The sequence below is a fragment of the Callithrix jacchus genome, chromosome 8 (assembly GCF_049354715.1).
Source record: "Callithrix jacchus isolate 240 chromosome 8, calJac240_pri, whole genome shotgun sequence".
Taxonomy (NCBI): Eukaryota; Metazoa; Chordata; class Mammalia; order Primates; family Cebidae; genus Callithrix; species Callithrix jacchus.
The window spans coordinates 53,486,982-53,509,063 of NC_133509.1; the positions used below are offsets into that span (position 1 = coordinate 53,486,982).

A 22,082-nucleotide genomic window follows, 5' to 3' on the forward strand; every position below is an offset into this window, starting at 1 on the left:
ATCATGTGCTTGTAAAAAAAAAAAAAGGTATTGAAGATATATCTGTTTCTTCAGAATCACAGCTTCTAAATAATTTCCAGAGTTTCTGAGGTTAAAGTTTGCTGAGAAGCTCAAGGGACGTGAGGCAGTTGATTCAATGTTTAATGAGTTTCTATGTGCTACAACCCTGAACCTTTACCAGTCTTGGCTGTCAGATTTGCTATAGTTTTCAACAAGTGCACACTTTGGTATTAGCAGTGCTAGTCAATACTCTTGAGTCTGAGCAAGCTTATGGCAGAAGTGTGTGGGTTCCAGTTTTGCTCTCTAATCTGTCTGTTGTAGCAGAGGCCCTCGGTGACCCCTTGCTTTTCAGCATTAAATGCCTTGTGTTCTGTTGTTTTGTTTAATCCATGGGGAAGATTGGAAGGATAAACAGTGTAAACAAAATCAGTATTAACAAAACGATCTTACTCTTATCCTTGGAAGTCTTTTGTTTTCTTTTCTTGCCTTTTCAAACAAGCAAACTGGAAAGAATTCGATCTGTGCTTACCATTACTTAATCTAAAATCCCTCGGTATCTACTTTCCATGTGCTGCCTCTATGTGGGATTCTTTTATCAAACAAACCAACAGTCAACCCTTGTCTCATGTCAAAACTTACATTTATTCCAATTGCAGTTTCTCAAAAAAGCCAAAAATAAAAGACCAGCCCCTTCAAGAACTAAGGAACTACTAACTTGAAGTCATATATTAGAAACCAAAAAATGTTGTAGAAATGTCTGTTTCTTCATAATTGCAGCTTCTAAAAAGCTTCCAGAATATAAAAAATTAGTTGAACTAATGACTAAATTTGTTTTTATTATGATTTTAAGTCCTTAACAGTTGTCAGGCTTTCCTTACTGTTTTACAAAAAATATAGATAAATCACTTGTAATTTAGGATAGGAGCTGGGCAAAGTTTTATCCATATTTTATACCAAATCACAGAAAAATTAATAAAAATAAATTTCTATTAATGCCAAATTTCACTTAAGGCAGATGTTTTTCATTTATTTTTCCCACTGAGCATTTATAAATATGTCCTCAGTATCTTTTCTCATTCTCTCATTGTGTGTGTATATCCATATATATATACATGGATATACACATATGTATGCGCACACACACACACACACACACACACACACTTATCCCTTGTCTGTGTGTTTCTTTGTAAATTGTTTGTAAAGCTTATGCATTCTTCTCTTGAAAAAAAAAAAAAAGTCAAAGCAAAGTCAACTCTGAAATGTCAGGCCAGAAGAAGACTGCTCTTCATGTGACTTTCTATCCTTTATTCATGTGTTCATTCCAGGTTGACTGCATATCTGCAGCACCATGAAAATTGTGCCTATGCTTCGTACCATGTTGGTGGAAGTCAGGCTTGGAGAAGCCCCTAGGTTAAGGCTGTTCCTATTCCTGGTTGCTTTTTTTTTATATATATTTTTTTCCTAAATATTTTTTTCCCCTGAGCTATGTTTTTCATCTGTTCGTTGGTTGTTAGGTATATTGCTAGTTTTTGAGAATGGATAGAATGTGTGTGCTTGTGTGTTTTAAAGTGAAGGAGAATGAACAGAAAAAAATAGCAAGCAGCTTCACATCTGAGAAGCTGGCTCAGGACTAATTCTTTCTCCCTGAATCCAGCTGTGTGATTAGCACTAGCAGTGCAACAGTGCTTGGTCTCTGATATTCTCCCCCCAAAAAAGCAAGCAGCTGGCCCAGGTGAGAAGATGGTGAAACTCAGTGCATCATAAAGTCATAGGACTTGTGTTTAGTGATTTAATGTAACTGTGTCCTCTACTTGGAGAACTCAAGTCAACGGTCACAAAACAGGCTACCTCTCACTCTTTTGCTTCACCTGAGATCCAGTGGCTTCTCTAGGCTAGGAGTCCAGGTCATGAGAATGGCAGATGACATGTATACTTTTCCCCAGTCTGTTTCCATCTGCTACTCTGTAATACGGAACGTAGCCGCACATTCATGCTGCCTGCCAGGTCTTCCATGGCATGCTTACACCCTTCGTCCCCATCGTTTCAGGCAAAATCTTATCTTTTGCTCCCCTTAAAACCTTCACATTTACTTCCAGAAATTCCTAGGACCTCTTTCACATCTGGGAGGATGTTTTCATTTCGGTGTCCTTGCTTGATTTGGTCCATATTTGATGGGTTCGGAATTATCGTACATTTTCAAATTTTAGCATAGCTCAAGATTTCTTCCCAGTTTCTTTTTCTCATTTCTTGTGGATTCCACTGAGGAAAGTACAATGAACCCACCATTTCTCTACCACCTTTTGCTGTCATCTCCTTGACCAATGAACGTATACAAGGGAATCACTACATACTTGCTTTCCAGCTATACCTGGAGTATGCTTTGTAGATAGAAGTGATTCAAGACACCTTGGTAATAGGGTTGACTTTGATGGACAGAGTTATTGAAACAGAGTAGAGGCATTTCTTTTGGAATATTTTCTAGTTGAGACAACAGCACTGATGTCATCAATAAGTGGAGTTTTAAGACACAAAATTTCAGAAAAGGGTAATGGTTTGTGCATGTAATCATGCAGAATACCTAATTATTTAACTTGAAGATACTTTGATTAAAGAGCATTTGTTGGGGGTTGTTCAAGAAAGCAGAGCTTGAAACTCAGTAACATTAAACATTGAGTCTCAGTTTTATTTCAAATGAGGACTAAGTTTTCTACTTAGTGCTTTAAAGCTATTTTGTTTCCTCCATTCTGCCTGGCTCACTTTGACCAATTATTTCTGATCAGACATTGCACAGTGTTCCCTAACCCTCTGAGGTCACCAATACTGCTATCTAGACATATGTCCTGCCCTGTCCCCATTGAGCTCCCTGCCTTTCTGCTACATGTTACTTCCTCTCTTTAGTAGCCCCTGGAATATACATGAAGGATCTTTCAAAATTGCAAAGCACCATTTATGTACATCACTTCCATGTCTTTGTCTTTTCCTGTATCCATAACAATAGATTTTGAGAGGCAAAAGATTCAGATATATGGAAATAAAACTTAGAGATTGAAAAGGAAAGTGCTACTTGGCAAATTAGGATGTAACAAAAACTGCAGTACAAACTGAGCACTATCTAGTCTGTCACCACTGACCAAGTATGTATTGTGTGAAAAATACTGTACGAGGCAGCAAGAACTGAGACCAGACAAGCCTGGGCAACCTGGCAAGACCCAGTGGCTACAAAAATTTCTAAAATCAGCCAGTCGGCCGGGCGCGGTGGCTCAAGCCTGTAATCCCAGCGCTTTGGGAGGCCGAGGCGGGTGAATCACGAGGTCAGGAGATCGAGACCATCCTGGTCAACATGGTGAAACCCCATCTCTACTAAAAATTACAAAAAATTAGCTGGGCACGGTGGCGCATGCCTGTAATCCCAGCTACTCAGGAGGCTGAGGCAGGAGAATTGCCTGAACCCCGGAGGCGGAGGTTGCAGTGAGCCGAGATCGCGCCATTGCACTCCAGCCTGGGTAACAAGCACGAAACTCTGTCTCAAAAAAAAAAAAAGAAAGAAAAAATCAGCCAGTCATGGTGGCACATGCTATAGTCCTAGTCCTAGCTACTTAAGAGGTTGAGGTGGGAGGATTGCATGAGCCCAGGCTTTCAAAGCTGCAATAAGCTGTGATAGCACCACTGCACTCCAGCCTGGACTACAGAACAAGGGAGTTTCCATATCCAATGATAAGCTCTTCCAGTATATCTTCTGGTTATTATGGAGCTTTTTCTCCAGACCTTTCTCTGAAGGAAGCTTGGTCCACACCAACACTACCCCCGGGAAGCACTAATGACCAGGGAGCCTTATATCATTAACAGCTAGTCTTTGTGTAGCTCAATTTCTCCTTGGGCTTTGGGGCCAAAGTCATTCCCACTGATATTTCACAGCCGGGAGCATTAATTGGCAGACTTTGGGGTTTTACTTTTACAGACTTCTGAGTTTTGCTTTTTTTTTTTCCTGGGTTTAACTTTTAACAGCTAGGCCAAGAGAGCTGTTGTTTATCTCTTGGCAAGAAGCTAATTAGCACCACTGTGTGCCCCAGACTAGAAAATGCCCTGTTACGGAGCTTGTGGAGCGCTCAGGTTTGCAGGGCCAGTTCCCCGAGTCACCACAGCACCGGAGAACTGAGACTTAGCAACAGCCTTTTGCCCCAAGGACTGCCTTCATGTCTGACTAACCTAGAAATCCGCTTTCAGGAGATCATGGTTTTAATTTTGGTGAAAGAAAGAGAAAATAAAAAGAGAAGAATAATGGATCCATCTAGTCCCAAGCCAACTCTAGACCACTTGTCTACTAGGTTCGTCTCCATGTAAAATTTGCTATTGGGCAGGGAGGCGCAGTGGCTCATGCCTGTAATCCCAGCACTTTGGGAGGCAGAAGTGGGCGGATCGCCTGAGGTCAGGAGTTCAAGATCAGCCTGGCCAACATGGTGAAACTCTGTCTCTATTAAAAATACAAAAATGAGCCAGGCATGGTGGTGCACATCTGTAGTCCCAGCTACTTGGGAGGCTGAGGCAGGAGAATCACTTGAGCCTGGGAGGCAGAGGTTACAGTGAGCTGGGATTGTGCCACTGCACTCCAGCCTGGGCAACAAAGCAAGACTTCATCTCAAAAAAAAAAAAAAATTGTTATCAGATTTGAGGTTTTAGCCCTTGTTATTCCTGATTTTCACCCAGGTTTTCTTTCACTAATGCTCTACCTGTGGCCTCTCTTTCCCATTCACAATTTATCTCCTTATTTCTTCCTCCAACTCACAAAGCAAGACTGAAGAGAGAAAACAACATATTTCTCCTCATTGGCCACGGTGGCAAAGATGGTAAAACTGTTTGCTGAAAAAAATTGCCCCTTGTGAATGCTTGTCTTTGCTATGTGGGAGCACTCACTATGCTCAGTTGTCACCAAAGAAATTGGCCACTCAGGTCTGAAGTTAAAATGATGCCCGTCTTCCCACATCTGTCCACCACCTTGAACTTAGTAAAGAAGAGAAATAACTGGGGAAGAACAGGTGCTGAGAAGGGTGGGGGAACAGGCCTGGCCTGGGGCCTACTCGGAAGTGAAGCTGCATTGTGAAAGCTTCCCAAACAGCACCTGACTCTCAGCAGTCTCCGTCTCTGAGCAGCGTTGATACACAGGGCACAATAGGATTGGTTGACAGGATTGGTTTGTCCAAGGGCTTCCACTCTGCCTCTGGAGCAGTCCTGAGTGGGGAGATTTTAGCATTCAAACCTACATCCAAGGACAAGATGGAGCCATCAGCTAAGAAGAGATTGCCTGACTGAGGACTTCTCAATTCAGTGTTGGTGATTGGGGGCTGATTTTCAAGTTATCCACTCCAATGATTCATGGCCAAGTAGGCTATCAGCCAAGCCCAAGAAGAAAATAAAACATAAAACCACATATATTAATTCCCCCTTATAGGAATTTAAAAGATCACTTTTAAAAATATATTTGATAACTTAAATGAAGACTGCGTGATTTTTCCAAGGAATATATACCTTTCTGCCAACTCACCCACCCTTCCCTCCTCCTCCTCTCTAGTTCAGCAGATTTATCTTATATCTCAAGCAGAGCAATTCTGTATATCCCTAGATTTGCTGTCTGCAGATTCTATCATAGACAGTCTTGTGTAGTTCATTTTTTTCAAGACCAGTTAAGATCAACTTTTCTTTTTTTTGAGATGGAGTTTCACTCTGTCTCTGTTGCCAGGCTGGAGTGCAGTGGCATAATCTTGGCTCACTGCAACCCCCACCTCCTGGGTTCAAACAATTCTCCTACCTCAGCCTCCTGAGTAGCTGAGATTCCAGGCGCCTGACATCACATCCAGCTTATTTTTGTATTTTTAGTAGAGATGGGTTTTCACCTGTGTTGGCCAGGCTCGTCTCAAACTCCTGACCTCGTGATCCACCCGTCTTGCCCTCCCAAAATGCTGGGATTACCGGCTTGAGCCACCACGTCTGGCCAAGATCACATTTTTAATCCAACTCAAGTATGTCTATTTCTCTGTTAGAACAAAGCTGCAGGTTGACTTTAGTCGTTATGATTAGTCCATAGAGATATGTTACTTGATCACGTTGTTGATTTAGAGTTCAGTATAGAACACAGGTTCTGTATTTGCCCTGCATTTAATTAGAAAGAATCTGGAGGACAAAGGTTAAGTTTAAGACTATCCAGTTTACTTCTCACTTAAAAAAAAAAAGGTTCCTCTAACCTCCCCATAATAAATTCTTGTTACCCACTTTAAGACAGTATATGCTTTTGGCATTCTAGCTTCTTGGTGCTGCTGGAATTACTGGCTGTTGTCACAGTGAGAGGCAATTAATGCAAAGTCTTAGGCACAGCTCTTGCGGGAGCTGAAGGGAACCCACAAGAGTTGGGTGCCCTCCTGCTTCCACAGAATCACAGTAACACGACAAGTGTTGGATCCTGGCTCCAAGTACCTTTTCTTAAGCTGACTGTTGTCATGTGATGATCCTGTAACATTCCCCGAGGTGCAGCCCAGCACCCTCAGTTCCCAGGGATTCTGCTTATGAGCTCATACGCACAGCATCAGTTCTTGGCTTGAATTGATCAGCGATAGAGGAAGGCAGAGTGAGGGCTTGCATACAGTAAGCCCCATCTGAGTCTTAAGTATAGACCTGTTGTGTGCATTTTTACCTATCTTTGTATCATGATCTAACAAAGGGCTCACATTATTGGCTTATTTGAAAAAAATCCCTCCTATTTGGGAGTTGATATCACATGAAACTCATAAGTCAGGTATGTAGTCTGTATGGGCGAGTGGCTGACAAAAGATGTTGGTGGGTGGGAAACAGATGGCTCTGGTCTCTTATTCATCAGAAAGCAACAGTTGTCCGTCCTTGCACAGGGCCCTCCTAGCCAGCTCTATCACTGTCTTATCTCACTACCAGTAGGCAAGGTACCCAAAGCTAAGCCCAGAACTGGGAGGGAGAAAAGTTACTGCAGTCCTAGCTCTGCTTTGACTAGCCAAAGGCTAGTTCCAATCCCTTGCACTTACAGACTTGGTTACCCTGCAGGCAGGTGTAAGTACCTCAGTTGGAGAACTTGGAGTCTGAACAAGGAACCCCAAGCATTTTGTTTCTTGTTTGCTTGCTTGCTTCACAGGAAGACTTTAAAAAAACAGACCTTAAGACATGGTGAAGAGTAAACTCCTTGTAAAAAAGAGGGAAAGGAGTAATAGTTATTTGATGTCTTGCCTGTAAATCAAGCAGTAGGTTTTAGGACCTGTCGTTTCTGTTGTAAGGCAAGTCTTATTTTTGTGTCTCATTGGTACTTTGGTGTGCTACCTACTGTTCCCACTAGTTGACATAGACTCCATCCAGAGCAGAGAATAGACACAGAGAAAGTACACAGATTTCAAAGCATTTTTGAGAACAGTGAGGATTCATCTCAATTTGGATACCAGCTGAATTTGCTCTCAGACATGCTGGGAGAAAGGGACAAAGCTGCACAGTGTGTTATATCATCTTAACCAGTTAAGAACTAGGATCCAAGTAGTGAGAGTGTCCAAAGAAAGATGAGGGGAAGGAGAAGTGTATGCAGCCTAACTGAGCCTAGTGCCTGGGGATGTCCATGGATTAATCTATGGGGAAGGTCCACCAATGCATGGGGTCAGCATGTGGGAGGCACTACTTCTAAATGGACTTCTTTGTTTCCAGGCAACGCCCTGCCCTTGGAGAATGTCTGGCCTCGCTGGCAGCTGCCATACCAGTGGCATTTCTGGAGCCCACCCTTAATCGCTACAATCCACTCTCGGTCTTCAACACTAAAACCCCCAGGGAGAGGTCTAGTAAGTATCTCCCCACAAAGGTCATCGACACATTTCATGTGCTGAGAGGAGCAGAGCCACACAGGCAGGGAGCAGCAGCCCTGCAGCACTGTGGCTTTCTTGGTCTGAGAGGAGCCAGGAGGTGAGGTTAGGGACTAGGTTGAAGGTCTCCATCTTACTGGAGAAATAAGCAAGGGCAAGCCTTTGTTACAATTAGGCTTTGGTTTCCTCTTCTGTACAGTGAGGAATCGGCATTGCTGATTTTGAAATCCTTTGCATCCTAAGATCTCAGGATCTCTTCTCTGCCCTGGGTTTCAATTCCCCTTCTGCACCTGGGGATGTGACTGCTTTTTCGTGGTCCCTCTCCAGAGTGGTATTCGAGGTGCATATCTACACTAATCACCTAATTATACTCTTCAAGTCCATGGAGAGACTGTGCTTCTAAAGATGCTGACCACACATTTTCATCTTCATGGAAGATATGACATAGAAAGGCACCAGAAGGAAGAGAAATTATACAAGAAAGATAATTTCTTAGCGGAAGTGTTGACACAGTAGGTTCCATAACAGGGTGGTAAACTGTGACCACAGGGCAAATCTGGTCCCCTGCCTAGTTTTGCAAATAAAGTTTTATTTGAACTCAGCCATACCTACTTATTTACATTTGATCTGTGGCTGCTTTAGCACGACAGCAGAGTTGAGTAGAGGCAGCAAAGTTTGGCCTGCAAGGCCTAAAATATTTGCCACCAGGTCCTCTACGGGAGAAGTTTTTCACCCTCCCTTGTAGAATAATCTGGAACTAAAATCCCGGGCAGGTTGTAAATGTGCTTCTGAAGGGTCCTTGTATCTGGGTTAATTGTGATCCTGACCAAGGACAAGGGAATAGAATTAGAGGAGTTCAAGTAGGAGCCTTGAATCAAGCTTGGACTCCAACTAGAAAGAACTGCAATGATTCAATCCATTCTGAAGCAAAAATTACTGAACTGTAAGCTAATCAATATTAAGAAAAAGTCACAGTGAATTATTTTCAACCAGAGCCTTTTCTGTTCAGAACCAATGTTTTCTTGAAATACTGCCACAGACTACCAGTAGATGGATGAATGTGGTAGCAATTCCATTTAGTTCAAGCTCCCTTTCTCAAACTGCCATGAGATTTAAGGAAGAAGCATTCTGAGCAGCAAAGAGCTCGTGCCACATTTCCACTGTTTTTTTTTTCCATCTGAAAATGCAAAGTGCTAAGCCATGACAGCTTTATTTCTACTTGCTTCTTGTTACTTGAAATGAGAGGAGCACATCGACCCCCAGAAATGATAACCAGGACAATTCGAATAAGGCCACTACTAAAAATGTTTCACTAAGCTAGATAGAATACAGCTGAGACTAGTGTTCTCAGAGCTAGGCAAGAAAGAAACATTACAAGATGCCTCAACTTTCCAAAGTCCCATATGAAATCTGTAAGTTAACTTTTCCCCAATCCCTTCAGCCTTATCTCACCCTTTCTTCCCTTCAAGACTAGGAAAAAAAAAAAAAAGTATAAAAAGTATTTCCAACCTGGTTGTTTTCTTCCCACTCCTGATTCCAAATGAGTCCTAGCTTTTCATCAAAACGGAAGCTGAGCAATAGAGCAGGCTTTGGTGAAGTTGAGAAGTGGCTGTGACATCCACAGGCAAATGCCAGCCCAGGTGTTGCTCCCTGACTCCAAAAGGATATGGGGCCCAGTCACTGACAGTTCTGGATATCTATACATTTTTCCTGATTCAACTGTGACTTAAGAAATAGTGTATCTCTGTCTTTATACCAGCACTGTGTAGAGCTTTTCCTGGGGACAGAGAGAAAGCAGCTCTGCTCTTCAGTTCATAAAGGCACAGTAGCAGGGTGAAATGAGGATGTGACAGAGAAAAGCCTAGGTTAGCTTTGGGAGGGAGGGGAATGAGTCTCTTGCATTGTGCTCCTTCCCAAGAGCTACTTGAAAAGTGTTCCTTCTCATTCTGTATACCTTTGCATTGATTTAATAAGACATATTCATAAATAAAAAATGACTATCCATCATTGCATACTCCAAGGAAGAAAAGAGACAAGGTTGTAATTAGAGATGACACAGTACTTTTTCCATTAGTGACACACTTTGGGAATCTAGGTCCAACTCCCCTGAGCCTATGTTTTTCATCGTTGGATTCAGCAAAGAGTGAATGCTGACCGTGTGTATGGCTCTTAAAAAGTTTATCTAGAGCCAGAGAATGACTGAAGGCTTAATGAGCTGTAAGAAGGTAGACTTCATTCATTACAAAGTGGGTGACCTAAGGGATAAAGGGTGGGGAGGGATGTATAAGGTGACAGATGATGTGAGCCTGTGGTTTAGAAATGTAATACGATTGATTTATCATGTCTTCAGTTAATTGGGCATCTCTATTAATTGACACTGCTTTGCCAGCAGAATTACTCACATTAGTAACTTTGATGCCTTATAATATCCTGGTGCATTTTCTTTCTCATCCCAAAATTATTAAGATATACCTAGGCGGGGCGCGGTGGCTCAAGCCTGTAATCCCAGCACTTTGGGAGGCCGAGGCGGGTGGATCACGAGGTCACGAGATCGAGACCATCCTGGTCAACATGGTGAAACCCCGTCTCTACTAAAAATACAAAAAATTAGCTGGGCATGGTGGCGCATGCCTGTAATCCCAGCTACTCAGGAGGCTGAGGCAGGAGAATTGCCTGAACCCAGGAGGCGGAGGTTGCGGTGAGCCGAGATCGCGCCATTGCACTCCAGCCTGGGTAACAAGAGCGAAACTCCGTCTCAAAAAAAAAAAAAAAAAAAAAAAAGATATACCTAGAAAAAAGTTTAATACTGTTATGTGCAGTTACTCAAAACTAGATAAATACTTGGTTATGGGTGGCAGTGATCCATTAATCAGTACACTAGGTAGACCAAAACATCATATTACCAGTTTGCTTTTCTTCTATACCCTATTAGAATAATCAACCAAAGAGAAAAGAGTTCCAATTCTAATGCAATCTATCTGTCTGTATTGCAAAGAGACGAGCTGCTAAGATGAGGCACACAGGACTTTAGAATCTAATCTGGTGGTTCTTGAACTCGAATGTGCATCAAAATTACCAGGGAGGCTTGTTCAAGACTGTTGAGCCCCATCCCTAGAGTTTCTAATACAGTAAGTCAGTTTGGAGTGAGGCCCAGGAATTTGCATTTTTAGCCAGTCTCCAGGTGATGCTGATGCTGCTGGCAGGAGGACAGCACTTTGAGAATCATTGATCTAGAAGATAAAAGGACAGTGATTCTAAAGATTCCCCCTCACAGTCGTGTGTCTGATTTGAAAAGGACAGCTGAGGCTGTTTTTCTAGCAAACTCAGAATTCATTCTGTGAGTTTTTGCTGTGGCATTTGAAGTACAAAACAACTACTGAATCACAAATGTTTGTTCCACTCAAGGACCAATTACATATAAATAACTTTTAAAGGTCATTATAATGGCTCCAGTGCAGCAACCTCAAGCAACTCTTTTTCTTAGGCAGGGGGTAAAAACAGTTCATGATGATGTACTGTCTATGTGACATTTAAACAAATGCACCTGAGCCTTATATCTAATCCCACAGCAAATAGTTGTCAATTTCAGTTGCATCTATGACAGTGGCATTGTTCTGCATGTAGAACCTCAAGGTAGAACGTTTGACTACCCTGTGTTTACCTCTGTACTCTGAGAGTGTTGGTGTAAAATTGTTTGTAAGGGTCCCTCCAGACTCCTGTGTTCTTGTTACCCATGACCATGGTCCTGCTGTGAGACACAGGACAGATTCATTCTCTGCAAATGACCATATCTAACCCATAGTTTCCTTCTACTGCAAATCACAAGAGTTGACATGGTTCTTTGGCTTTCATGCTACTAATCCTTTTGAATTGTCCGAGTTTTAAAAGATATTGATCCAGGCCAAGCATAGTGGCTCACACCTGTTACCCCAGCACTTTGGGAGGCCAAGGCAGGTGGAACATGAAATCAGGAGTTCGAAATCAGCCTGGCCATTATAGTGAAACCCTATCTCTACTAAAAATACAAAAATTAGCTGGGTGTGGTGGCATGCACCTGTAATCCCAGCTACTCAGGAGGCTGAGGCAGGAGAATTGCTTGAACCCAGGGAATGGAGTTTGCAGTGAGCCAAGATGGCGCCACTGCACTCCAGCCTGGGAACAGAGCAAGACTCTGTCTCCAGAAAAAAAAAGGTAGTGGTCCACTCCTGACATCCAAGGAAGAGAGATTTTTAGCCTTCTACCCACCAAGGGCTCTAGTGACAGCAACAAAAGTCATCACTAGGGAAAAGGTGATAGTGATTCACTGGGCCTATTCCACAGCATAAAGGCTGCTAGGATCCATTGCTTTGCAACTGCACTTCCTCTCCAGGTAGAACCACTTGTCTCAGCTGCAGATTAATTCTCTCCAAGGTAGCCAGGATTATTCTGTATCTCTGCTCCATGCAGTATAACCATGAGATAAATTGAGACAGTCCCTTTCAATTGACCAGTATTCCTACAGGCCAAGAAATTTGGTATGGCCTCTCCTATTTATGACTCCTTCAATTCCAATGGATATAAAATTTGAAAATCTGAAGAAAGACCTCAAGCCAACAGTAATCCCAATGCCAAAGGGCCTGCAGGCATAAGCCAATTCGCTAAACACAAATTTGTATTTGCAGTCTTGTGTATCACCTGGAGACTGGCTTTATTTTTGGAAATGTATGAGAACTTTGCATGCGATTCCAAATATCAAAAATAATTTCCTCAAATCTTCCAGTGAGCTGATGTTCTGGGACAACAAGCCGCATATTTCCTGTGGCTTCCCAGACTGCCTAGCTCCTTCAGTGCCGGATGTTTTTGCCCAGTTTGAGAAGCTTGGCCTTAGGATGAAGTAGACACAGCAGTTAGATCAGCGGATGTGTTTGCTAAGCTTTGGGCTTGTGGTTCTTACTCAGAATGGTCCCATGTTCCTCCACTCAGAGCCCTTGTTAACTTCTCACCTGTCAGGAACGTCAGGATGCTTCTAGTCTTCCTCCCACCTTGCAGGAAAGAGTGTCCTTTACCCTAAGGGAAGCAGGACGGATAAACCCTGGCTTTTTGTTTACAGTTCTTGTATCTGACAACCCTCCCTGGTTGAAGATTGAACTCCATCTGTTGATAATTTATCCCGTGTGTCCTTATCTAGAGTAGCACCCCAATCATTCAGGGTGAAGAAACGATAGGGCTCTCACGATTCCTTGCAAATCAGTCTTTGGAAACAAAAAGGTTTAAGCGATTGACAGGAAGTCAGTCAAGTCACCTCAGGTCATCCATAATTTCTGTTGTGAAGCCAGAAATCAGTGTACCTGTGATGCTTTTTCCCCAGAATTCCAGCTGGCTGGAAAGTTGTTGTTTCTGGTTGAGCTGAAGGACTATTAGATGAGTGGCCTTCTTTTTTCTTTTTTTTTTTTTTTTTTTTTTTTTTTTGCCTTTCCTAAGCTGTACAGATGTGATCCAGGCACCACAACTTGGAACTCAACACTGATCAGTTGCTTTTCTCCTCTGATTACTGATTTTTCTGCAGGAGACACACTAAGGCTCAGGCAGGCAGGTCAAGAGGGAGAAGCCAGAGGACTGGCTCCAGCACAGATTAGTCTTAGGAACTATCCCTCATCCTTGTGTCTGCTCTGCTCCTTTAACCACGTTTGTTTTAACCTCAACATGACATCTAGGAAGATAATGCAGCCTCTGGAAGCTGTAGTCTGTTCACTGATAGCTGGAGGACAAAAGCCACTCCACATCCAAGCTCACGCCCATGAAGCTCTGGAAATTTATTTCTAAAGACCAAAGGAAAGGAGGGACAGAGAGAAAGAAACTTGCACCCACTGTGTTTTTGAATTTCTGTTCCTTTATTCTTTCGATCAGTTCTGGGGATGCCAGACACGGTGGAAGACATGTGTCCTGACATCCCGCAGCTGGAAGGCCTGATGAAGGAAATCAATGACCTGGCCGAGTCAGGGGCCCGGTACACAGAGATGCCCCATGTCATCGAGGTGATCTTACCCATGCTCTGCAACTACCTGTCCTACTGGTGGGAGCGGGGGCCTGAGAACCTAGCCCCCAGCACAGGGCCATGCTGCACCAAGGTCACCTCTGAACACCTCAGTATCATCCTGGGCAACATTCTGAAAATCATCAACAACAACCTGGGCATCGATGAGGCCTCCTGGATGAAGCGCATTGCAGGTAACAATGCCTTTTTGCCCCATTCCCCACCCCAGGGGTCAAGATAACTGGATTCTCTTTTCATCTCTATTATTAATTCCAAAATGGTTTTGCACAAGCTCTATTCTATATTTAAACCTCTCCATCCCCACCCCAGTTGCTTAACAGTAAAAAGAATTGACATATTTCCCTGAAGAGCTTCCTGGAGCAAATTCTCCTGCCCCACTCCCCTACTTGCCCAAGCCCCTCAAATCTCCAGGAAGCCTTTCTTAATCTACTCCACTCAAGACCAGTGAGCATTGCTTTATTTGATTTTGGTACTCAAGAATCCCATTTGCTCTTACAGTAATGATTGTCCAGAATTTCCCTGGTAAGTAATTCTGTGTGTTTTCCACTTGTGTAAAACTCACTCCCATCTGACCTACGCTGTAAGTTCCTTAATGTCACTCTGCATTTGGATTTCATTTTATGCTTTCTAAGACACTCTCTCATGCAGGCTCACAGTAGCAGCCCTTTGGGTTTTTTTCTTTTGCGTCCCTTTAAAGTTACTTGCATGCAGTCAGCTCTCAGTGAATGTTATTAGCCAATGTTCTGTTCCTGAAGCAACTGCAGAAAAAGGACAGGCTTGGAAAATGAATAACTATACTTTCCACAGTCAGTAATACAAAAACATTTGTGTTATTTCTGTCAAACTATAGTCCAAAGAGACAGAAGCTAAGGCGAAGTCACTGCTTTTGATGGACCTATGATTAAGGTAGTGGAGTCTGCTGGTAACCTCTTCACTCATATGATCTCCTGGACTGTGAATACGATGGCTAGGCTAAAGGGAATTGTTAATCCAACACTGGGATTTACTTTCCTGGACTGAGTAATCGATGTCCTTCTGCAAGACCAAGGAAGAAAAGTTACTGCTTCTTCCTGTCTCACAGATGAACTGAGATCAAAATTGTAAATACATTGGGTACTGATGACAGCTAGATAATACAGGCTTCTGTGGACATTTGAGTAAATAGAATTGGTGTTCCTCTATTACCCATTAGCCCTAAAATATTGTTAACAATAAGGTAATTTTTCAATGAGTTTTACTTGGTAAAACTGAATTCAGGGAAGGAAGGGTTTCAAAAAAATCTCCTCCCTTACCTTCCTCGAGGCATACAGAGAGAAAGTGTCACAGCGTGAGGGCCACTGATGGAAACTGATATTCAGCCTGTTATTCCACAGATGAATCCAGATTCCATTCAGATAGGCCACTTATTTTTGGTGACTAAACAAAGTCAATTTTTTTTTTTTTTTTTTTTTCTTTTTGGTGCTGATGGAGTCTGACTTTGTTGCCCAGCCTGGAGTGCAGTGGTGTGATCTTGGCTCACTGCATCCTCCACCTCCCAGGTTCAAACAATTCCCTGCTTCAGCCTCCCAAGTAGCTGGGATTACAGGCACCCACCACCACATCCATGTATTGTTTGTATTTTTAATAGAGACAGAGTTTCACCATCTTGGCCAGGCTGGTATTGAACTCCTGACCTCGTGATCCACCCACCTCAGCCTTCCAAAGTGCTGGGATTACAGTCGTGAGCCACTGTACCCGGCCACAAAGTCAATTTTAAGTAGTAAGCCCAAATTACCCACATAAAGTTTAGCCATTCTGATTACATATCCAAAGCAGAGCTGCTCATTAAATAAGGCTAAGAAGTCACAACTTCTTGGTTCATGTATCTCATCAGAGAATGCCATTAACCTTCTCTTTCTAAAAGTATCATTTTTATAAAAGTAAAATATAAAGTGAGATTTAGAAGAAAATTACTGGAAGGCAAGTTGTTTCCAACTGAAATGCCTTAAGCTAAAGATACTTTGAAATATACATGTGAATGTACATTGTCAATGGTTCACAACTCTCACTCATTTTTTCCTTAGAATTACTCTGATCTTTAAAAAAAAAAAAGACCCATGAAATGGCATATTGCTCTTTCTCTGATTGCTTGTTTCTGCTTTTCAACTTCTAGCAATCACCCCAGACTCTTTTTGTTCATTTATAATTGATATCTCTCCCTCAGAGCCCAGAGAAGTCTCCAGGTGATAGGTTGGCAGGTTTCAAGTGCTGAGGGCTGAGAATGGCAGTAGGGTTAATGTGCTTTTAACAGATTGTTCTGAAAAATGACCAGAAAGCATATATTGAGTGCCTGCTCTTAGCTCAGCATAATACTTGTTCTTATGAATAAAAGACTTCCTTCAGGAAGTATACAATCTGCTAGTGAGCAAAAAGCAAAAAGAATGGACTATAAAATAATACAAAATAGTCTGTCATGAAGAGCTAAGGGTGTGACATAGGCCATGCATGCGTGAAGAGTTCAGGGGAGGCAGGGGCTCCCCATGGCCTGGAAGAGCAGAGCAGGAATATGGACCTTCTCCCATAATGGCCTCAGTCCCCCTATCCTCTGAGGTGGTGCTATGAGAGGGAAATATCAAGGAGAATATTGAGGAAGGGAACAGAGGGCAGGTACCATCCTGAGTTAATAGGATTCCATAACCTCAACTTTCAGTCATGTCCTTCATTTTCATCCATTGCCATAATACATGAAATGATGGGGAGGCCCTTTGTTTGTAAATACAGTGTATGCACAGCCCATCATCAGCAAAGCCAGGCCCGACCTGCTGAGAAGCCACTTCATCCCAACTCTGGAGAAGATGAAGAAAAAGGCCGTCAAGACTGTGCAGGAGGAAGAGCAGCTGAAAGCCGACGGCAAAGGGGACACCCAGGAGGCAGAGCTCCTCATCCTGGATGAGTTTGCGGTCCTCTGCAGAGATCTCTATGCCTTCTACCCCATGCTGATCCGCTACGTGGACAACAACAGGTACGGAGGAGACCTCTAGTAGCCTGTCTACCCCTCAGTGGGCTGGTGTAGGCAACAGAATAAAATGGAAAGATGGTGTTGGGTTATTATCAGTAAGATAAAGGATGTGAAATGTGCTTCCACCATTCTCCTTCCCAACACCAATAGTTCCTGCTGTAGGAGCTCTGGGTAGTGCTTTCCTGGAGCCGTGATTCTGTATGGTCTGTGACATGGCCATCCCCTCCATCCTTACAGGCTACCACAGGTCAGAGGAAGCTGGTCAAATAAAGGTAGCAGTGACCCACTTCTGCCCCTCTGCTGTTCACTCACGTATTCCTTCAACCACTACTGCCTGACTGTGTATGAAACACTGTTCTAGGCTTTAAGTGATAGGAAGGAACAGAATAGACAAGCTCTCTGACCTAGGGAGATTTCATTCGGGGGCCAGGAGGAGAGCATAAACAATAAACATCCCATATAAGTAAATTATATAGAGTGGAGTGAGGGGAATTAGGAGGGTCAGGGTGGGGTGGAGTTGTGTTTTTAGATAGGGTGATACTGAGAAACCAACATTTAAGCAAAGACCTGAAGTGAGTAAACTTTGAAACCAAAAGATCTGGGGCAAGGGAGTTGCAGGAAGAGGGAGCATCTGGTGCAAGCCCTGAGGAAAAAGTGTGTTTGGGATGTTCAAGGGACCAAAAGGAGGCCAGTGTAGCTGAAGCAGAGGGAGGGGTGGGAAGAGCAGTAGAGGATGTCAGAGAGGCAACATGGGGCTGAGAGTCCAGGCCTGGGAGGCCACTGTGAGGACTCTGACTTTTGCTCTGAGTGAGGTAAGAAGCCCCTGGAGATTTAGGGGGAGTCTGTAATGTGATCTGATTCGCTCTTGGAGCACCGTAGCAAGGGGTGGAGGCAGTAGGGCAGGAAGAAGACCAGTGGGAGGCTCTCCATGATCCAGGCAACAGTGGAATGTGATCCAGAGAAACTGAAAGTGAATTAGCAGTGTCAGATGGGAGAGAGTGATGGGGAGGGACTGCTTTATGGAGCTGGGGTTTCCTTTTAAGGTGATGAAAATATCCTGAAACTGGATAATAATCATAGTTTCACAACATTTTGAATGTACTAAACATCACTGATAGCAAATTTTATGTTATGTGCACTTTACGAGGATTGATTGATTGATCAATTGATTGATTGATTTTGAGATCGAGTCTCACTCTGTTGCCCAAGCTGGAGTGCAGTGGCACGATCTTGGCTCATTGTAACCTCCACCTCCTGGGCTCAAGCGATTCTTCTATTTCAGCCTCCCAAGTAACTGGGATTACAGGCACATACCATCATGCCTGCCTAATTTTGGGGTGTTTTAGTAGAGATGGAGTTTTACCATGTTGCCCAGGGTGGTTTTAAACTCCTGAGTTCAGGTAATCTGCCTGCCTCAGCCTCCCAAAGTGCTGGGATTACAGGTGTGAGCCACTGCACCCAGCCCTTTTTTTTTTTTTTTTTTTTTTTTTTTAATGTTGATGGTGGCTGTGGCCAAGATGGTAGCAGTGAAGATTGACAAAAGTTATCACATTCTGGGTCTCTTTTGATAGTAGAGCCCTTGGAACTTCCAAATTGGGAAAAGAGAAGAGTCAAAATGATTCCAAGCATTTTCCCTGAGTACATGGAAGAATGGAGTTTTCAGCAATAAGGAAGATTGTGGATATATCAGATTTGGCCAAGGTTGGGGTGCATGTGTTGAGGGGAAGATCAGGAAATCACTTTCAGACATGTTGAATTTAGTTGCCTATTCAATAGAAATGTGAAAATGTTGAGTGGGCAGTTGCATATGAGATAGAGTTCAGGGGACAGATCTGGTGTAGACATATGAATTTTAGAGGACTGTGAGACTAGATGAGATAAGTTAAGGGTTGAGGAAGAGACAGGAGAGTTCCTCAGTACTCAGAGGTCAGGCAGAAGAAGAGGAACAGCAAAAGAGAGAGGGAGAAACCAATGAGACAGTAGCAAAGCCAACTGTCTGGGTGCCAACTTCACAAAGAGTTTCCAGAAGGAAAGAATGACCAACTGTTTCAAATGCTGCTGGTAAGTAAGATGAGGACTGAGACTGGGCATTAGATTAAGCAGCTCATTATTTATTTCTGGACTTAACAAGAGCAGTGTCTATGAAGTATTGAGGATAAAAAGCCTCTTTGGAATGAGTTAAAAGAGAATGAGAGAAAAGGACTTGGATCCAGCAATACAGGCAACTTGTTCAAGTTTTACTCTAAAGGAGAACAGAGAAATGGGACACTAGCTAGAGGCAGAAGTGTGGTCAAGAGAGGAGTTTTTAAGATGGGAAACTTGTCAGGTTGTTTATTCAATAATGGGAAGGATATAATAGAGACAGGGGCTATGATCATGTAAGAGAGAGACAATTTTTAAAGCAGTGCCCTTGAGCAGGCAAAAGGTCAGCCTTAGGAAGTTCATGCACAGTAACAGGCAAGAGGGCAGAGACTGTGGGCACTGATGCTGGTTTGTGTACATATATATACACACACGTGTGTATATATATGTATACACAAACACATATATATGTATATATATACACAAACACGTATATATGTGTGTATATATATATATATGTGTGTATATATATATATACACATATATATGTATACACACACACCTATAGGCACCCACACCTACATTCAGAGAGAGAGAGAGAGAGAGAGAGGTAGGTAGGTAGGTCAGATAGGTCAGATAGGTCATATAGGTCTTTGGGGGTCCTTTTCTGATTGCTTTTATTTTCTCAGTGAAGCAGGAAGCAAGATAATCAGTTGGGAATGAAGATGGGGAAAGGTGCATAGAGGTTTGAAAAGTATAGAGAAGGTATGAGGTGGCTTCCAGGAAGAGTGGAAGAGGAAATGGACCAGGAAAATGCAGGGTGATTACTAAAGAGCATTAAGAGATCTGTGGTCGTGAATTTACAGTAAGACCCATCAGCATGTTAAGCTTTCTCTCCAGCCAAATTCAGCTGTAGATACCAACCAAGAATAGGAAATACGTTCCATTTAATGAGAGGTGAGGTGTTGCTGAGTATAACAAAAACAGGTTAAGCAGTTAAGGTTATATGTAAGAGGGTAATTATAAAGATTCACTGTGGAATTCAAGCTGGATGATGAGGAGGATGGTGAGAACACAGAAAGCATAATGTCCATGAGCAGACAAAGGGTCAAAGGATTGTTGGAGAGTGGGTACTAGATAGGAGGGGGGTGGTGGTCAGAGAAGGGAAATACGTGGATTTAAGACTGTGGGGTTGGGGGAGGTTGCAGCTGTTAGTAATGACCATGGGATTGTACATTGAGGCAGATAGAGGGCAAGGCCCTTAGAGAAGAAATCAACAGACTGAAAGGCCGTGGAGCTGGGAAGATCATAAACATATACATTGAGGTCACTGAGAATGAAGACTGGTGACATGTTGAGAAGAATATCTGTGAGATATATGCTTAAAGCATGGATAAAGGAAGGGAAATGGCTAGGATTAGTGGACACCTTGGTATGAGATGAAAATCAAAACTGGAGACTTTCAGAGACAGTTCATGGTGCATGTCTCTGTTCTGACATTTGAGCACCATTTAGAGAGGACAGGTGGAGAACACAATATAATGAACTTACCAAACCTGCTGCTCCCTTCTCTCAAGACCTCTCCCCCAACCTGAGTCCCTCAGGAGGGTCACCCAGAATCCTCATTCCTTCTGTAACCCTTGCCTTCAGCCCCTCACACTGACTGTGCACCTTCCCTTCTCTCCCATCAGTCAGTCCCCTGGGTGGTGGCCATATGCTGCGCTGGACAGGCTGCATATCCCAGCTCACTGTCATCACTCCTGTTCTACAGAACTTCAAAGGTTGAAACTCTCTAATGTCATTATTAGGCAAATTAATTCATGTCACAAGAAAAATTTTCAATGTAATTCACTTTTTCCCCAGTGTTCACTTGGTGCACAAACTTTAGCTGAGTCAAAATAAATAATTAAACCACAATTATGTGAGAAACGTGAAGGCTTCTGGGAATAGAAGTCTGTAAAGTCATAAAGCTATTGATGGGGTGAATGCAGATGTTTTCATTGTATCTTCGGGTATGACTAAGCCCTTACCCTATTTGTTGGTTGTTGTTTTTTCCCTGTAACCAAATATGTGTCAGTTGTCCAAGTCCATTCTCCAGCTCTCCAACATCAGTTAGGTATCCAACAAGCCAGCATAATTCTGACAGTAACTATGCAGAGTTAATGCAGATCCCACAGATCAAAGGCTCAGTTCTAAGACTGTTCCTGCCTCAGACACCAGCCACAAATGAGTTACCCAGGTTACTCATACTTCTGCCCAGTGAACTGCAAATTCCATGGTTCTCATGACCTGGTTTGATCATTCACTCAGATTTGATAATTCGCTGGAATAGCTTATAGAACTCAGGAAAGCACTTTAACAATTACAGGCTTACTAGAAGAGATATTACTCAGGAACATTCAAATGGAAGAGACGCACACGTAGAGGAATGTATGGGTGTAGGCGAGTGCAGAACCTCTGTGCCCACCCTGGCACACTCCCTCCCAGCCCATCAATGTGTTTGCCAACTGTAGGCTCCCTGTATCTCAATGTACAAGTTTTTATGTAAGTTTCATTGATAAATCATTGGGCATTGGTGATTGGGATTGAACTGAATCTTCAGCACCTCCTCTCTCCCCAGAGGTAGCGAGTGAGGCTGAAAGTTCCAGCCCTCTAGTCGTGTGCTTGGTGTTTCTGGTAACCAGTGCCATCCTGAAGCTACCTAGCCCTTCCCCGCTCAAGGGTCACTTGATTAGCATAAATCCACATCTGGTCAAAGGGACTTGTTTTATATAACAAAAACTCCTGTTACTCAGGAAATTCCACAAGTTTTAGTAGCTCTGTGTCAGGAAACAGAGGCAAAGACTAGTACATATTTTTATTACACCACACCCTTCTAAAGTTTAAAACTCTAAAATGCAAATTTGAAAATGTTTAATAAGGTCCCCATTATAGATAATGAAGGAATGCAGGAATATTTGGGGGAACATTGATAACTTTTTGAGTGATCTGTTCTGCCATGGGCAAGAAATGGACGTGGATATACTCGTTTTAGCATTTATTTTATAAGGCAAATTGTACTTAGTATTTAAAATAACCTAATTAAGATTACTTATATTTAGCATTCCAA

At 42.8% G+C, this 22,082-nt stretch overlaps 1 protein-coding gene across 16 annotated transcripts in view; it reads left to right on the top strand.

The window, feature by feature from the left end:
• Window positions 1-22,082, top strand: part of RYR3 (ryanodine receptor 3) — a 572,638-nt gene that overhangs the window by 479,981 nt on the left and 70,575 nt on the right. For all 16 annotated transcript variants that reach the window (XR_013521058.1, XM_054240576.2, XM_054240580.2 and 13 more), the window contains 3 exons: window positions 7,708-7,838; window positions 13,746-14,066; window positions 16,654-16,894. Coding sequence is in view for 15 of the 16 variants with exons in the window: in XM_054240576.2 (XP_054096551.1) it covers window positions 7,708-7,838; window positions 13,746-14,066; window positions 16,654-16,894 (693 nt within the window). In the remaining variant the exon portion in view is untranslated. The remainder of the gene's footprint in view (window positions 1-7,707; window positions 7,839-13,745; window positions 14,067-16,653; window positions 16,895-22,082) is intronic.